The 16,435-nt window shown below is 48.1% G+C and overlaps 1 protein-coding gene across 1 annotated transcript in view; it reads left to right on the top strand.

The window, feature by feature from the left end:
* Positions 1-16,435, top strand: part of Myo7b (myosin VIIB) — a 77,894-nt gene that overhangs the window by 30,744 nt on the left and 30,715 nt on the right. The window contains exons 8-17 of the mRNA XM_021150276.3: positions 956-1,069; positions 2,842-2,995; positions 5,069-5,145; positions 6,098-6,217; positions 6,395-6,537; positions 7,612-7,822; positions 8,256-8,391; positions 11,488-11,651; positions 12,034-12,171; positions 16,087-16,239. Of these exons, the coding sequence (XP_021005935.1) occupies positions 956-1,069; positions 2,842-2,995; positions 5,069-5,145; positions 6,098-6,217; positions 6,395-6,537; positions 7,612-7,822; positions 8,256-8,391; positions 11,488-11,651; positions 12,034-12,171; positions 16,087-16,239 (1,410 nt within the window). The remainder of the gene's footprint in view (positions 1-955; positions 1,070-2,841; positions 2,996-5,068; positions 5,146-6,097; positions 6,218-6,394; positions 6,538-7,611; positions 7,823-8,255; positions 8,392-11,487; positions 11,652-12,033; positions 12,172-16,086; positions 16,240-16,435) is intronic.

The raw sequence follows: 16,435 nt of genomic DNA, 5'->3' as shown, positions 1-16,435 counted from the left end.
TCCTGTGCTTGCATGGCAAGTACTTTACCACCTGACTCTCTCTCTCTCTTCTTGCTATATAGCTGCAGGTAACTTTGAATTTCCAATTCTCTGTTCACCCACATATTTTTCTTTATTCTTTGGTGCCTACCATGCCTCACCTCCTCTGGAATTAACTTTGAGGCCTGGCTAAAACAAATCTAAGTTAAGGTGCTTTGGGGGCTATGGCAGAGGGACTTGGAGAACAGTATGGAGGGCCATGGCTCAGGACTGGGGAGGCAGAGACAGGGGGATCCCTGGGGTTTGCTGGCCAGTCAGCCTGCCCTACTTTTCTGATTCTAGGTCAATACTCTGTCTCAAAAAGCAAGGTAAATTTCCAAGAACCACATCCAAGATTGTCCTATGCACTCTGCATTCTTGCTTGTACATGCATACTTTCACACACAAGAACACACTCATAAACCAAGCTGTAACTATAGATACGTTATATAAGTGAATTTAAGGTCTGGAAGAAACACAAACCTTGAAGGGCTTCTGTGGAGTGGGAAGCAGAGATTTTGAGGAGGTGGAGAGACAGGGTGGAAAGAAAGCTTACCTTAGGACAACAGAAGTTGACGACAGTCTAAATTTTCACAGTGAGGATGTGGTTATAAATAGTATTTACAAACCCCGAGTCTGCACAAGCCTATGGCCATTGGCTCTCTAGATGGCCACTGAGTGACTATCAATTCCGTGAGACAATGAGTTGCAGAGCTCTGTATGGCTTCCTGGGCTAGGAAGTGAGGTCAGGATAAACCTAGCCTCTTGGTTCATGGTACCCAGAATCCTCTGCTTCTTAGAACAAAGGCCACCTAGGGGTACAGGCTGGTCCTTGGGTAAATGCCACAGCCACACAGGGCTGTGAATTCTTCAGGCTGAAACTGGAGAGGTTCTGAGGGCCTTGCTCACACATCCCTTTGGATGCCTTTTCTCCCAGGCTGCAGAGGAACGCAACTACCACATCTTCTACTGCATGCTGATGGGGATGAGCCCGGAAGAGAAGCAAATGCTGAGTTTGGGCATGCCCTCTGAGTACCATTACCTGACCATGGTGAGCTCCTCTATTTCTCTTCCCAACCTGCTCCTCAGGAAAAAAGGGAGGAAAAAGAGGTCTGGCACATGCTCAGACCTCATTCTTGGCTGCTGGGATACTTCTCTAGCTGGGCCCTGAGTGAGTACTAGGTCCCCTTTCCTTCCTGTTTGGAAATAATTTTATGACCATCTTTATGGTCTTCTTTCTATTTACCTTCTGTTCCTTGTACTCCTGGAGTCCTAAGCTAAGGCTCTGGTCATTTTCTACGTACAGCATCTTCTAAATCCCTTCAGACCTACAAGAGTCTTCCAGTGCAACAGGTGACAGGTGGTAATCCACAGACTCTCGAATCCATCCTTGTAGGTTAACCCAGACTCCAAGCTCTCAGAACATGAGCTTTGCCCTCCCTCATTCCTCCTTTCCAGGACATTGAGATTCAAGAAGATATGGGCATGCATTGATTAATAAGGGGTGACATATTCTACCCCTGGATCAATTTCCTACATTACCTATGGTCACTACCTCAGTCTTCACCAGTCCTTTCCTAGAATGTGGCAGTAGTTTTCTTTTGGGTTGTCCCTGTGTTCAGCTTTGACCTCTGGTCTATCAATCATCTCACAGAGCAAACCCTCTGACAGCAATTAGTCACTCTAAGTTCAAGACCTTTGACATAGCTTCACACTTCTCAAAGATCTGACCTTCCTTGCAGCAGCCCTTGGATCCCACCTTCCAACTCTGTCTCACCACACTTTGCCCTGTGAAGGTCCAGCTTAGACAGTTTCTGTGGGGACCTCTCCCTATCTCCCAGTAGGGCTAGCTTTGGTCTGATTGGTCTCAGCACTGGTAATAGTTAAGGGTCATTGGCCTCTTACCTGCCCCTCTTAGATATACAGTATCTGTGAAGAATTGCAAGCCATTAGTTCATAACTTGTAGCAAGGAGCACAGGTCTTGCTATGTAGTCAGCCTTGAGAAGTGCTTCTTACAGGAATGAGCTCACAGTATTCTCTAGAGACAAGCCAGGCAGGCTCAAGATGGATGGAGACAAACAGAGGCCCAGAGAAGGGATTCACTCATGGTCACCCAGTGCTGCTGGCAAAGCCCAGGTATGCTTTAGCTGTGGTGCCACCAGAGCTGTCAGGGTCAGAGCCTGGGCCTAAGCAGCTCTGACAAGCTGGTCTCAGTCACCATCTTCAATGAGCTAATTAAACAGACAAGAGACCATGGGCCAAGCAGAGAAAGGGAATGTATTCAGCGGTCAGCGGGAGTTTATTTTATTGGGAAAAGGCACAAAAAGTCAAGCATCCCCCAGGCCTGTCTATACTTGGGGTCCTGACAGGAAATATAGGTTCCAATGGAAGGCAAGAGCTATGCATAACTAAGCAGCCTTGTCTTGGCTTCAGTCCTCCTGAGAGGTAGTGTGACGAGATGTTAGAACTGTGGGAAATCTCTGATGGGAGACAGTCTCTCCCTCTGGCTGCCACTAGGTCTTCTTCTCCTAGGAGGAAATTCCTGGGGACATTCTAGGTTCTTGAGGTCCGTTGTTTCAATAGTTGAAATCAAATGCCAGGCACTTATTCTCCATGTCAGTTTGCCTCTGGAAATCCCTTAATTTGTTTGCTCAGCTTGAATACATGGATGTTGCCCTCCTGAATCCACCCAGAGCTCAGATGGTGACTTTTCCGGGAACTTTAACTAAGGTCTTGAGCCATCTTGGCCTTGCTGGCTCCTGGATGGGGCACGGTGAGATCTGGGGTAGCTCTCTCTTAGCTGGAGTGTCCTGTTCCTGCAGGGAAGCTGCACATCCTATGAGGGGCTCAGCGATGCCAAGGACTACGCACATGTCCGCTCGGCCATGAAGATCCTCCAGTTCTCAGACTCAGAGAACTGGGACATCAGCAAGCTGCTGGCAGCCATCCTCCACCTGGGGAATGTGGGGTTCATGGGTAACGTTTGTCTCGATAACACCCCTGGGAAGGAAGACTGGAGGGATGGGGACAGCAGGAGAAAGAAGTCTCTAGATCCTGTGCCAAAAGGATCTTGTGATCCAACCCAGTTTTGGGAAAATATATCCTAAAAATGTGGCTATGATTTTGCAGTCCTCAGAGGTTTGAGGGTGAGACATGAAAGCACAGGGCCTCTGCAGGAAAAGAGAGAGGCGATGGGCTGAGGAGACAGCTATCAGTAAGGTGCTTGCCATGCAAGCATAAGGAACTGAGCTTGAATCCCCAGGATCCACACAAAAACCAGGGGTGCCTGCCACCCCAGTGGTAGGTAGGCAGAGCCAGCAAGGTCCTGGACCTCACTGACAGGCCAGCGTAGCTGAAACAGTGAGCCCCAGTACAGTGACAGTCTGTCTTAGAAAAATAAAATGAAGAATGGTTAAGGAAGACCTCCAACATTAACCTCCAGTCTCCACATTATGATTCAATACTGTAGGAAAATTACAGTTACAAAATAGCAATGAAGTAATTTTATTCTTGGGGGTCAGCACAACATGAGGAACTGTATTAAGGGGCTGTAGCATTAGGAAGATTGAAAACCACTGTTAGAAAAGAATCAGGTGAGTCACTCCATGGTTATCTGGGACTCCAGAGGGTTACCCACTCATGGTCAGGGTGAACCAAAGTGTACAAACCCACTCATGAACCTCTCAAACCAGTTTGTAAGAAATCAAAGTGCCATGAAGATGAAAGGGTCCTGGTGAGCGGCGTCCTGAGACACTGGACCATCACTGACAGTCCTCTCTGGAGGAAAATATGGATAGATTGGTAATCATTGTTTGTAATGGTTTTTAAAACATGAATTCAGCACATAGCCTGAAGCAAACAGGAACAATGATAAACAAGTGAACGTGGCATGGTTGAGGGAAGATGTGCCAGGTTCAGATCACAGACAGAGAGATCATGCCAACATGGAACTTTGACGTGGCCTGAGGGCTGGAGAGATGAACGGCCCAGTCAGTAAAATGTTTGCCACACAAGCCAGTGTGTATATATGTGCCCGTGTGTGCACAAAACGTTTGTGTGTTTGTAATTCCAGTGATGGCAGGGGCGGGGGTGTGTTGGCCATGACAGGCAGAACCTAGAGCTCTTAGTGAAAGATATTCAACACCAATGTCTGGCCTTCATACTTACTTGCATGCATGTGTAAATTCACACCCTCCCACATTAGTACATGTACACATGCATGTACACTACATACATGTGCATACACATAAACACAAAATATAAGGTAAGAGTGATCAAGGAAGCCACGTGCTGAACATGTGCACACACACACACACACACACACCTCCTAAGTGCCATATAAGGACATAATGAGGCAATTGAAAAGATAATGAAATAGCAAAGAAGTGGTTTTCATGAATCTCTCTCTGTGTGTGTGTGTGTGTGTGTGTGTGTGTGTGTGAGATGCTTGGGAGTGAACCCAGATTCTTATGCACACTAGGCAAGTATTCTATCACTATGATTCATCCTTAGTTCCCACAGCTTTTAAAGCTAAGACAAAATGCCTTCTGTCCCTATTAGACAGCCATTCCTGAGGTAGACAGAGACTCACAGAGGCAGAACTGGAAGTAGAGATGTAGTCAGGAGACTGCAGCTTCCAGTCTCCATTAATACAGCATATGACTGCATAAGTACACAAATGTCTGTGCTGCTAAAGACAGTATGGTGAGTCAAAGCAAGCAGCAAATCTCTCCTCCCTCAGAACAGACCCCAGTCAGGCTCTCAACTGCAGTCTGCTCAGTGTCTAAACTCAGTGTCCCCGCCACTAAGCCCACAGTTCCAGGGTCCTGTCCTAGCCAAACCCAGGGGACCAGGCCCTGTTTCAGTGACTGACTGCTGGTCAGTGGGGAGATTTGCTCTCCTGGAGAAGGTCCCTGGACAGGTGCTGTCCTCTCCTGAGCACAGTATTTGCTAAGGCACAGGCACAGGGCTGCCAAGAACCCCAACCTTCCTGGGCCCTCTGTCCATCACATCAGATTTCTCTCTCAAGACTACTGCTTCTCTCCCCAGCTGCAGTCTTTGAGAACCTGGATTCCTCTGATGTGATGGAAACTCCAGCCTTCCCCTTGGCAATGAAGTTGCTAGAGGTATTGGATCCTTGTCTTTGCTAGTTCAGATTCTCGTGGCTAAGACCTTGAGGGCTTGGGCTGACAGAGCCATAAACATGGCTCTCATAGCCCCATCCAGTTCCCCACATGTGTCTCCCACACTCTCCCAGCTCTGAGCCTATCTGCATTCTGCGGGCTCCTGAGGGTAGGCACCAAGGCTGGGAAAGGGTGAGCCCAAACAATTGAGGTGACCAGGGTGCTTTAGTGTATGTGTCTCCCTTCTCTTTCCGTACCTTCCCCACCTTTCAGTGGCTCTGTCTCAGCATCTCCCACATAACCCACCCACACCCTACAGTCTCCTTTTGGGCTCCAAACCCCACACCCATCAGAATATCCATTTTGTATTATCCCACATGAGTTGTGCTTTCTCTGGTCCAAATTAGTCTGTGACTCAGCATAGAAGGTCCCAGAAAGCAAACGAAATCCTCACAAAACCAGTCATGTCCTAAAGTCCCACTTCCAAACATCATGGATGCATAAATTTGGAGGTAATGTGTTCAACATAGAAACTCAGAGACACACATTCAAACTACAGCGGGGGCTCCAAAACTTTGGTTGGAACCAGCTTTGTCTTCTCTGCATGGTGGGGAGGACCCACTCCCCTCCATCCTTCCCTTGCTTCTTTTGGTTTTCAGCCTCCAGTGGGAGAGTGGGGTTCTCAGCCAGGGCATAACAAAGTTTGGCCTCAGAGCTCTCCCAGCACTGGCTGTTTCCCAGTCCAGGAGAGCGGCATGTTCAGATTCACCAACTGAACTTGCTCCATAAACATTGTACAAAGCACTTGTGATACCAAGGTTGTGACCATCATGGGCCTGGTTGTGGTCCAAAGTATTTCTCACCATTAAGTCGTCTTTGGTCATGAGAGTGACAGGTGTGAGTCCCAAGCCAGGCTCTGCTGCACAGGCGCAGTACAGACCCACTCTCTTCCCAGGTGCAGCACGAGGCTCTCCGAGACTGTTTGATCAAACACACAATCCCTGTCCTTGGAGAGTTTGTCTCCAGGCCCGTGAACATTGCCCAGGCTACAGACCGGAGGGATGCCTTTGTCAAGGTACAAATCCACAGAGCAGGGCGGAGCCCAGCTGGGTGGCAAGTCCCAGCTTTGGGGATAACATCCCTTGGGAGATCAGTGTTGCCAGTCTGCATGCCCCCTTCCTGGGTGAACCTGCACAGGAAATGCCTTCTTCCTCTGCTTTAGACACTAAAGCGTCTACCTGTGTCTCCCCAGGGCATCTATGGGCGCCTCTTCCAGTGGATTGTCAAGAAAATCAATGCTGCGATCTTCACTCCCCAAGCCCAAGATCCCCAAAATGTGCGGAGGGCCATCGGTCTCCTGGACATATTCGGCTTTGAAAACTTCCAGAACAATAGGTATGAAAATCTCAACCTACATTATTTCTGAAGATGGAAGATGGAAGTTCAGCCAGTAATGAGCTTGCCATGCAAGCTCAAGCTTCCTTCTTCAGAGATCATGGGGAAAGCTGGGCATGGTGGCACGTGCTCATAACACAGGTACGGGGGAAGTAAACACAGTGGCCCAGTGGCTAGTGAGGCTAGCTGAATTGGTGAGGAGACTCAGTCTCAAAAATCAAAGCTGGATGACATCAAGGACCAATATCCAAGGTTGATTCCACATATGTACACACATATACAAGTAAGTGTACCTCTGTACATGCTTGTGTACATGCATGCACATGCATGTGTACCCACGCACGCATGCGAGCACACACACACACACACACACACACGTGCAAAGATGAGCAGTGATTCTGACCAAGCTTGAGAGTATCTGTCTCTTTCCCTCACCCTAACCTGGCCACTGGGGTTGGATCAAGGACTTTACCCTCTCATAATGCTGGGGTGTCTACAAGTGAGTCTGGACCTTCTGCAAATACAGCCTAAGTGCATCTAACACCCCAGTGCCCAAAGAAGTCTCTGTAACTCAAAGCCACACCCAAGAGCCAGGCGTGGCTCCTAGCATTACTCACCGCACTGAACCACCGACTCTGTTCCTGCTCTAGGACGACTTGCCACACGGGGTCGGGCGAAAACAGAAGTCAGTAGCATTGACTCAGCTAAGGGTTTTATGGACCATTTATAGCCTTTGAGTGAGCTCAGGCAGAACGTCTCAGATCCAGTGTCCCAGAGCTATTAGAAGTAGACTGGGCATTCTACCAGATACCACCATGATAAAGGCAGAGGAAGGAAATGAGGTAGGCAGGGAGCCAAATCTGGGCAGGTGCTATCCAGGGCAGAGTCAAAGGCAACAGGTGGCCAGTGGGGAGGTGAAGGAGCCTTTAGGGTCGGAGCCAGGACGCCAGAGTCCCCCGGAGTCAGAGCAAAAGGGCAAAGATGCCTCCTGACTCCAGGGCTCCCGGATGGAGCAGCAGTGGTACCCAGTGGACCCTGGTCCACCCTGAGATGGTGGTGCTGTTGATTCTATAGCTTTGAGCAACTCTGCATCAACTTCGCCAACGAGCACCTTCAGCAATTCTTCGTGAAGCACGTGTTCACTATGGAGCAGGAAGAGTACCTGTCTGAGAACATCACCTGGAACTACATCCACTACACCGACAACCAGCCCATCCTGGACATGCTGGCCCTCAAGCCCATGAGCATCATCTCTCTCCTAGATGAGGAGAGCCGCTTCCCGCAGGCATGTGTCATCACCACCTTCTGAATACAACCTACATTCCGAGTCTCTCCTCAGAGGTCAAGCAACTCCATGTTGCTGGGTGTGGTGGGTAAACTTGATAACTTGCACAAGGTTGTCAAAACCTCTGCCTAACAAGGCCCAGACTAACCAGACCCTCCTGCTCAGCACAACTCCTACAGGAAGGCTTCCCAGACTGCTAAAGACCTGGACAGTTTTCCAGTGGGTTGAGTGGGAGGGCTGGCAAAGGAGTAGCCCCTAGTCTCTGTTCCCGAGCCTTTACTACCACAAGTCACCAGCCAGTGTGAGTTAGCCGTCCATTAGTAGTGAGTTATCAGTCATCCTGAGCCCAGCTTCCTTTGTCTCTTGTGGGTTGGCCTCCTGACCTCCTCACGACTCTGGGGCCTCAGCCCATAGAGCATCTGGGTTCTTCCAGGGGACAGATGTCACTATGCTGCAGAAACTGAACAGTATCCATGCCAACAACAAGTCCTTCCTGAGCCCCAGGAGCATCCATGACACCCGATTTGGGATCGCACACTTTGCGGGAGATGTATACTACCAGGCAGAAGGTGAGCATAGCTCTGTGTCTGACCTACCAGGAGCCAACTCAGGATCCCACAGGAAGGAGGAAGCCAGGGAACTGAGGATGAAGCAGACTGCTGCTCAGCCTCCTTTCCCTGCTTACACAGTCCAGGACCTGAGCCAGGGGAGGCGCCACCCACTGTGGGTGGGTCTTTCTGCTTCAGTTAATGTAGCATAGATAATCCCCCACAGGCTGGCCAGTCTACCAGGTGATTCTAAATTCTGTCAAATGGTAAAACACTAACCATTGCATATGTCATGTATGCTCTCTGTGGCTGGTTTCTTTCACTTACTCTAAGGTGTTTGTTTTTTGGGCTTTGGGGTCTTTGTTTGTTTTTGAGACAGGGTTTCTCCGTGTAGCCTTGTTGTTTTGGAACTCACTCTGTAGACCAGGCTGATCTCAAATGTACAGAAATCTGCCTGCCCCTGCCTCCCAAGTGCTGGGATTAAAGGCGTGCACCACCACGCCTAGCTATACTCTGAGGTTGGTCTGTATTAATGTAGTTGCCGGGGATCAAACCCAAGTCCCCCACTTGCTCTCTGAGCTCTTTCCTGTCATCTCCCCAGACCTCTCTGTTCCTTTGTATTGCAGAAGAATATTTTGTTTCTCTCTTCAATTGATGGGTGTTTGAATTGTTTCTACAGCTATTTTATATAACACAGCTGTGGCCGGCCATCTTTATGTGGACATAGATTTCAGTTCGCTCAGCATATATCTAGCTAGGTCATGTACAGGGGCACATGTGGGGCCCCCACCAAACTCTTAAAGTAGCTGTGCTATTTTACACTCCTAATAGGTGTGTGTCAGAGTACCAACCTTTCTGCATCCTCTTGAGCTTGTGATGTCAGAGGCTGACTTGCAGGAGTCTGTCCTCTCCTCTCACAGTGCGGGGGCCTGGGGATGGAACTCAGGCTATCAGACTTGGCAGCGAGTGTCTTTTCCTGCTTAGCCGTCTCTCTGGCCTATAATAATACTTTCTATATTCTGACTGTAAGTACCTCCTCAGATATATAGTTCGTAAAACTTTTCTCATGCCGAGGGGACCATCTTTTCATGTTTGCTTTGGTGGCTGTGGATGGAGCTCAGGGCCTGACACACGGTGCAAGCGTTCCTTCCCACTGAGCTATGTCCCAAGTCTTTGGTTTTCCTGTTGTTGTTGTTGTTGTTGTTGTTGTTTTATTTGCCACCAGAAGGTGTGGTCTGGATAGGGTGGGTCTTCTGACTTCAAATGATCCAGATTTAGGGCGGATCGTTCCACTTCAAAATGATCCTATTAAGCAAAATTCCCTACGGGCATGGCTAGCTGCTTGGAGTTTAGTTGATTCCAGATATAGTCAAGTTAATAACCAATATTAGCAACCATAGTCCCAGAACCCAAAGAGGACACTGAACCCATCCCCCACACCCCTGTGTGTGTTCAAGAGTGAGGTTTTGTTTGTTCCTTTGTTTTCATGCTTGCTTCTGTAAGTGACATGAAACTTAAAAGGATGCTAAGATTCAGGAAACTTCTTTCTCTGAGCATGAGGATCTAATTTAGAACACCCAAAATTCATGAAAACCAGACACATCTCACATCCACTGTCTCAGCACTGCTGTGGGGAAATGGGAAACAGACAGGGGAATCATTGGATGTTCAAAGAACAACTAGCCTGGTGTGCACAGTTCTGAATAGCAAAAGATCCAGCCTCAAATGAGACAGAAGGGCTGTCCACTGACCACCACACAGGCACCATAGCATGCTCATGCCTACACTCTCACACAGGAGTGCACACACACTCTCTCTAGCACACACACAAACACACACACACATGCACGCACACACACATTTTTAGAAACAGGCTTGGGTATTTAGCTCAGAGTGTTTGCCTTGCAAATGAAGCCCTGGCATTTTATCCCCAGTACTAGTAAACCAGTCACAGTGATACATGCCTGTAATCCCAGCAGTCAGGAGGTGGAAGCAGGGGGATTAGACATTCAAGATCATCCTTGGCTACAAAGCAATTCGGGAGCTATAAAGCAATTCGGGAGCTATACGAGACCTGGCCTCAACAAAACAAAGCAAAAAGCAAAACATAAACCATAAAGCAACAAACAAAAATGCTAAAGGGTCTTGTTTTCATCTGGGGTACTCTGTTGTACCCATGACTTCATGTGCTCATGGCTCATAGGTAGCCATCTGTCCTTGTGACCGCACACAGTCCTCTCTTGGTGTATCCATATACTGATATCTTCTTTTAATGACACCGGCCATACTGGGTCAAGGCCCACTATCTTGACTACATTTTATGTTAATCATTAAGCGTCTCCTCTCAGGCCGAGGTGGTAGCTCAGTTAATAAAGTGATTTCTATGCAAATATGATGACTGAAGTCCATCCTCAAAAATCGCATTTAAGAAAAAAAATGCTGGACTTAGTGTGCCCCCCTGTAACCCTAGCACTGGGGAGGCAGAAACAAGCAGACCCTTGGGCTCACTGGATAGCAGCTTAGCCTATTTGGTGACCTCCAGGCTAATGAGTGACCCTGTCAAAAAAAAAAAAGTGGACATCCCCTGAGGAGTGTTCTTTGACCTCCACATATACAGGTACAAATGGGTACCGCCCTTAAACAAGCATGCACATACACAGGCACATGAAGCCTCCTCTTCAAACACAGGCGATCCATTCTGGATCTATACATACTGGAACCAAGGACCCCAGCAAATTAATTCAGGTGGATATGATTCAGTTCAAAACACTGGCCTCCTTCATTTCTGAAGGCTAGGTCTTTCCGTTGGAAGAGTTTCAACCCTATCTGAATGCCCAAGACCACAGAAACAGCATAATGTATTCATTGAGACCACAGTGCTACGTGGGGATGCAGCCAGTGCTCTCAACCTCTGTGCTGTCTCTCCAGCCCCAGGGGTTGAGAGTTCAGAGGTCAGAAGTGACTTAGTGATGGATGGGACAGAAGCTCTGTCCCAGTGGGAGCTAGACAGTATGCTTCAGTGGGACATTCTGGAAACCCTCTAGGCAAGCTCGATTTATTCAAGGGATAGAGGGCATAGCTGAGCTGGCCTGAAGGATAGCCCTGATGTCCCCACAGGCTTTCTGGAGAAGAATCGAGACGTGCTGAGCACAGATATCCTAATCCTGATTCACTCCTCGAAAAACAAGTTTCTGAAGGAGATATTTAACGTGGACTCATCACAGACTAAGCTGGGGCACGGCACCATCTGCCAGGTGAAGGCAGGAAGCCAGCTCTTCAAGGTGGGTACTCACCTGCCACCCTCACTCCAAGGCACAGGGCCACAGATCTGACCAAGGAGACCCTTTGCTCTCTAGGAGTCCTAAGCATGCAACATCCCAGCATGTAGCTTGTCCTGGAATGAAGGGGAGAGAAGGAGAGAAATACAGAGGGAAGGAGGGAGAGAGGGGAGTAGGAAAAGAGGGGAATAGAGAAAAGGGGGAAAGAGGGAAGAAATAAACAGGAGGGAAGGGAGGAAGAGAAGGAGGGAAGGAAAGAAAAGAAAGAAGATGGGAGGAGGAAGGACGGAGGGGAAGTGTACACATGTGTCCTGAGTGGCAGCCCTCACTGTGGCATGGTCCCCAGGCACAGATCCCCTTATGCCCCCTTGCTGCTTCTTTGCAGTCATCAGACTCCACCAAGCGCCCCGTCACCCTCGCAAGCCAGTTCAAGCAGTCTCTGGACCAGCTGATGAGAATCCTGACCAACTGCCAGCCCTACTTTGTCCGCTGCATCAAACCCAACGAGTACAAGAAGCCACTGGTAACTAGGAGAGACTGGTGTGTGTGTGTGTGTGTGTGTGTGTGTGTGTGTGTGTGTGTGTGCTAGGGTTGGGGAGGGGGAGTTCCGAGGGGCTGAGTTTGACACCTAGAGTTGACACCCAGGGCATGGCCAGCATTATAGCTGCTGCTTGTCCCCTCTTTACAGACACCGGTGTGAATTGGTGGCAGCTCAGTGACCTGCACACTCACCTGAGACTGACTTCCACACACTCACATCTAGCTCCTCAGTCCATCTATCGTCAGCTGTGTGTGCTCAGCCAGGTTCAGGGCTCCTCTGGGCCTCATTACTTGTTATCTTCCATAAAGTCAGACTTATTCTTGTCTATAGGATGTTAGAAATGAAGCTGTGGTCATGAGAATGCCCACATGACCCAAAGTATCTTTAAGACATCACATCTGTAGAAGGGCAGTCTGCAGGAACAAGCTCTGGCAGTGAGCACACCCGATGGGATTCTACGGGGACTTGACGATTTCAGGATCCCACGCTGTGCTCTTGTTGGTCAGACTTTGGCCTCACGTCCTTAACAGGATGGGCCAAAGCTGACATTCGGAGAGGTGAAGCTCAGGAGAATCAAAACTTACATTTGGAGCCAGGCATGGTGGCGCACGCCTTTAATCCCAGCACTCGGGAGGCAGAGGCAGAGGCAGGCAGATTTCTGAGTTTGAGGCCAGCCTGGTCTACAGAGTGAGTTCCAGAACAGCCAGGGCTACACATACAGAGAAACCCTGTCTTGGAAAAACAAAAACAAAAACAAAATTGGGAACTAGAAGCTAGAAACTTACATAGGGGTTTACAACATGGCACTTTCTCAAAATCAAGTAGTCCTGTCTCAGTTAATCTTTCGATAGAAAGTTTTTTGTGTTTCTCAGAAAAGATGCAACTAGTTTAGGAGCAGATGGTATAGCACATCTTCCACCTAAAAGCCACACTTATCAAAAGGCATCGACTATTTCAAATGTTGGCACTGAAGAGTCAGACCTGCAGGAGCTTTCTCCACACGTGGTGGGGACAAAAGGAAGCCTATGATACACTGATCTATAGAATTCACCTCCCCAAAGAGCCAGAAACACGGGGGCTTTCCAAACTAGGAAATATGATTTGCGAAGACAAAACAACTAAAAACGATGTCATAGGGAATAGGGAGATATTGGTTATGTTAGTGTATATATCCATGTGTGTCCAAGTGTGGGGGTGTCACATATGTGTACACTGATGATAGAGTTTGATATTGTATATCTTCCTTTATTGTTGTCCAACTTACATAGTTTTTAAATTATTTTATTTTATGTGTATGAATGTTTTGACTGCATGTGTATATGCATTCACCACATGAATGAAAGCTTGATGCCCATCAAGGCCAGAACTGGAACTGGAACTAGAACTGGAGTTAGGGACAGTTGTGAGCATAATGTGGGCATATTTGAAATAAGGTGCAATTCTATATATTGAGGTTGTTTTATAAAAGTTACTATAGACAGCAGTTGGACGACTCTTATTCCTCAAGCCGGGAAAACTCCCTTGCTCTTAAGAATTCCTGCAAGTGGCCACACTGCCTGCCTAGGCTGAGGCTTACATCCGGTGGGTGTCTCTGACCAGAAGGCATCTGAGTGGCTGCAGCTTCCTGCTGTGAATTGTAGAGGAGAGGCCTAGGTTGAGGACCAGTGTCTTTCTTCTCTCTCTTAGAACTCACTCTGTAGACCAGGATGACTTCAAACTCATAGAGATCCACATGCCTCTGTCTAAGTGGCTGGAATTAAAGGCTTGTGCCACCACCACCACCAAGCAATATCCCCTCTTTAAATCAGAGCCAATCCCTCCCATCATATACATTGTTGTGGAGATTAAATAAGAAACTCCAGGCTCTCAGGACATTCTCAATCAATAACAGCTGGCTATTCACCCAATGTTAACCACAGTGACCCTTACCAATCTGTCCATGGGCTTGTCTACTTAAAGGGTGTTATCTCCCCTAGTACTTCAGGTTGAAAGTACCCTCTGGAGTCTTGGAGACAGAAGCTAAGCACCATGCCCAGATTCCTGTCAGTCAGACTAGCCTCAGACCTTAGCTCCCTCTCCCACCATCCAGCTGTTTATATTCATCCAGAGGAAGACAGGCCAGGCAGAACTCAAGAGTCTATGCCTCTAAGTAGATTCATGTCTTCCTTCCACTATGACGGAGAAGTGTTGAATTGCTGCCTTTATTGGGGCAGCATCCAGACTGGTATAAGCAAGTCCCACTTAAAGTGTGTGTGTGTGTGTGTGTGTGTGTGTGTGTGTGTGTGTGTGTGTGTGTGTGTGTATGTATGTGTGTGTGTGTAGGCCAGAGAACAACTTCTGATGATGTTCATCAGGCACTGTCTTAGGGCTTCTATTGCTGTGATAAAACACTATGACTAAAAGCAATTTGGAGATAAGGAGGTTTTGTTGTTGCTGTTTTGTTTGTTTGTTTGTTTGTTTTACTTTGTTTGAGACAAGGTTTCTGTGTGTAGCCCTGGCTGTCCTGGAATTTTCTCTGTAGACCAGGTTGACTTCAAACTCACAGAAAGCCTCCTGTCTCTGCTCCCTGAGTGCTGAGATTAAAGGCATCCACCGACAGCAGCTGAGAAAAGGATTTATTTCAGTTTATGTTTTCATCTCACAGTCCATCACTCTGGGAAGTCAGAGCAAGAACCTGGAGGCAGAGCTGATGCAGAGGCCATGGAGGGGTGTAGCTTATTAGCTTGCTCTTCATGACTTGCTGAACTTTCTTTCTTTCTTTTTCTTCTTTAATAGTCTATTTTTATTTTGCGTGCATTGGTATTTTGCCTCCACGTGTGTCTGTGTGAGGGTGTCAGGGACTGAAGTTACAGACAGTTGTGAGCTGCCATGTGGGTACTGGGAACTGAGCCCAAGTCCTCTGGAAGAGCAGCCAGTGCTCTTATCCTCTGTGCTGTCTCCCCAGCCCCAATCTGCTTTCTTATACACGCAGCCCAAGGGTGACTCCACTCACAGTGGATCAGGCCCTCTCACATTAATCACCAATTTAGAAAATACACCACAGGCCAATCTGGTGGAGACATTTTCTCAACTCAGGTTCCCTTTTCCCAAATGACTCTAGCTTGTGACAAGTCGATACAAACTAAACCAGTACAGGCATCAACCACCTTATTTGTGAGACAGGGTTTCTTCATGGCTAGGTTAGCTGGCTCGGGCTAACTCTCCAGAACCAGGATTACAGTCACACACCACCATGCCCAGCTTTTTAAAAATGGGCTCTGGAGCTCAAACCCAGGCCCTCATGGTTGTACTGAGATATCTCTCCAGTCAGCAAATGTCTTTCCTATTCCTGGTACTATACAAGTCTTGAAAATAGTGGAAGCATAGTGTTCTTATGGGTCTCACAAGCACTCTCTCTCTCTCTCTCTCTCTCTCTCTCTCTCTCTCTCTCTCTCTCTCTCTCATCTCATATTCAAGGCTGGCCTCATGATCCTCCTGCTTCTGCCTCCCACGTATTATATGTATGGACCAATCCAATTAGCCTGAGTTCCAGTCCCTATCTATTGCCTTTTATGTCCTTGGAATTACTTCCAGCAACTCCCACTGCTGTCTTCAAAAAGTCATTTAGAGTCTGGGTACAGCGTTATGTGCTTATAAGTCCAGCACATAGGAGGTAGAGGCAGAATGGCATGCTCAGCTATATATCAAATTCTGGGCACACACTTAATAAAAACAGTCCTTTTAGTTCAACCAAGCATTTGGTAGGTTCTTCTGGACTTTGGGGGGGGTGGCTGGACAGGCCCCTAGGCGAGCTGAGCCCCCCAACTCTCTTACCCCCCCACCACGGGTGGCAGCAATGGTGAGTGATTTCGAAGGATGGGATCCTAAGCTCCTGAGCCCAGTCTTCTCTACCCACAGCTGTTTGACCGAGAGCTGTGCATTCAGCAGCTGCGTTATTCCGGCATGATGGAGACTGTGCACATCCGCAAGTCAGGTTTTCCCATCCGCTACACATTTGATGAGTTCTCACAGAGATTTCGCGTGCTGCTGCCCAGCCCGGAGCGTATGCAGGTGTGTGCCTAAGAGGCCATTGAATCTTGTGCCTCCCATTGAATCTTCTCCTCCTTCATGACTTCTGGGACCCTCCCCAGCCTGGATATCCAGCTTCCACATGCTGTCTGTCTGTCCTTCCTTTTGTCCTCCTCCTCCATCTTGTGCTGTATAGGCAAGGTGGATGACCCACACTGGCTTCTGGTTGATTCTGGTG

This window comes from Mus caroli, unplaced genomic scaffold, assembly GCF_978045245.1.
Source record: "Mus caroli unplaced genomic scaffold, Mus_caroli_1 scaffold_19, whole genome shotgun sequence".
NCBI lineage: Eukaryota > Metazoa > Chordata > Mammalia > Rodentia > Muridae > Mus > Mus caroli.
Note: the sequence above shows the minus strand (reverse complement) of the source record. Positions and strands in the feature narration are given on the sequence as shown.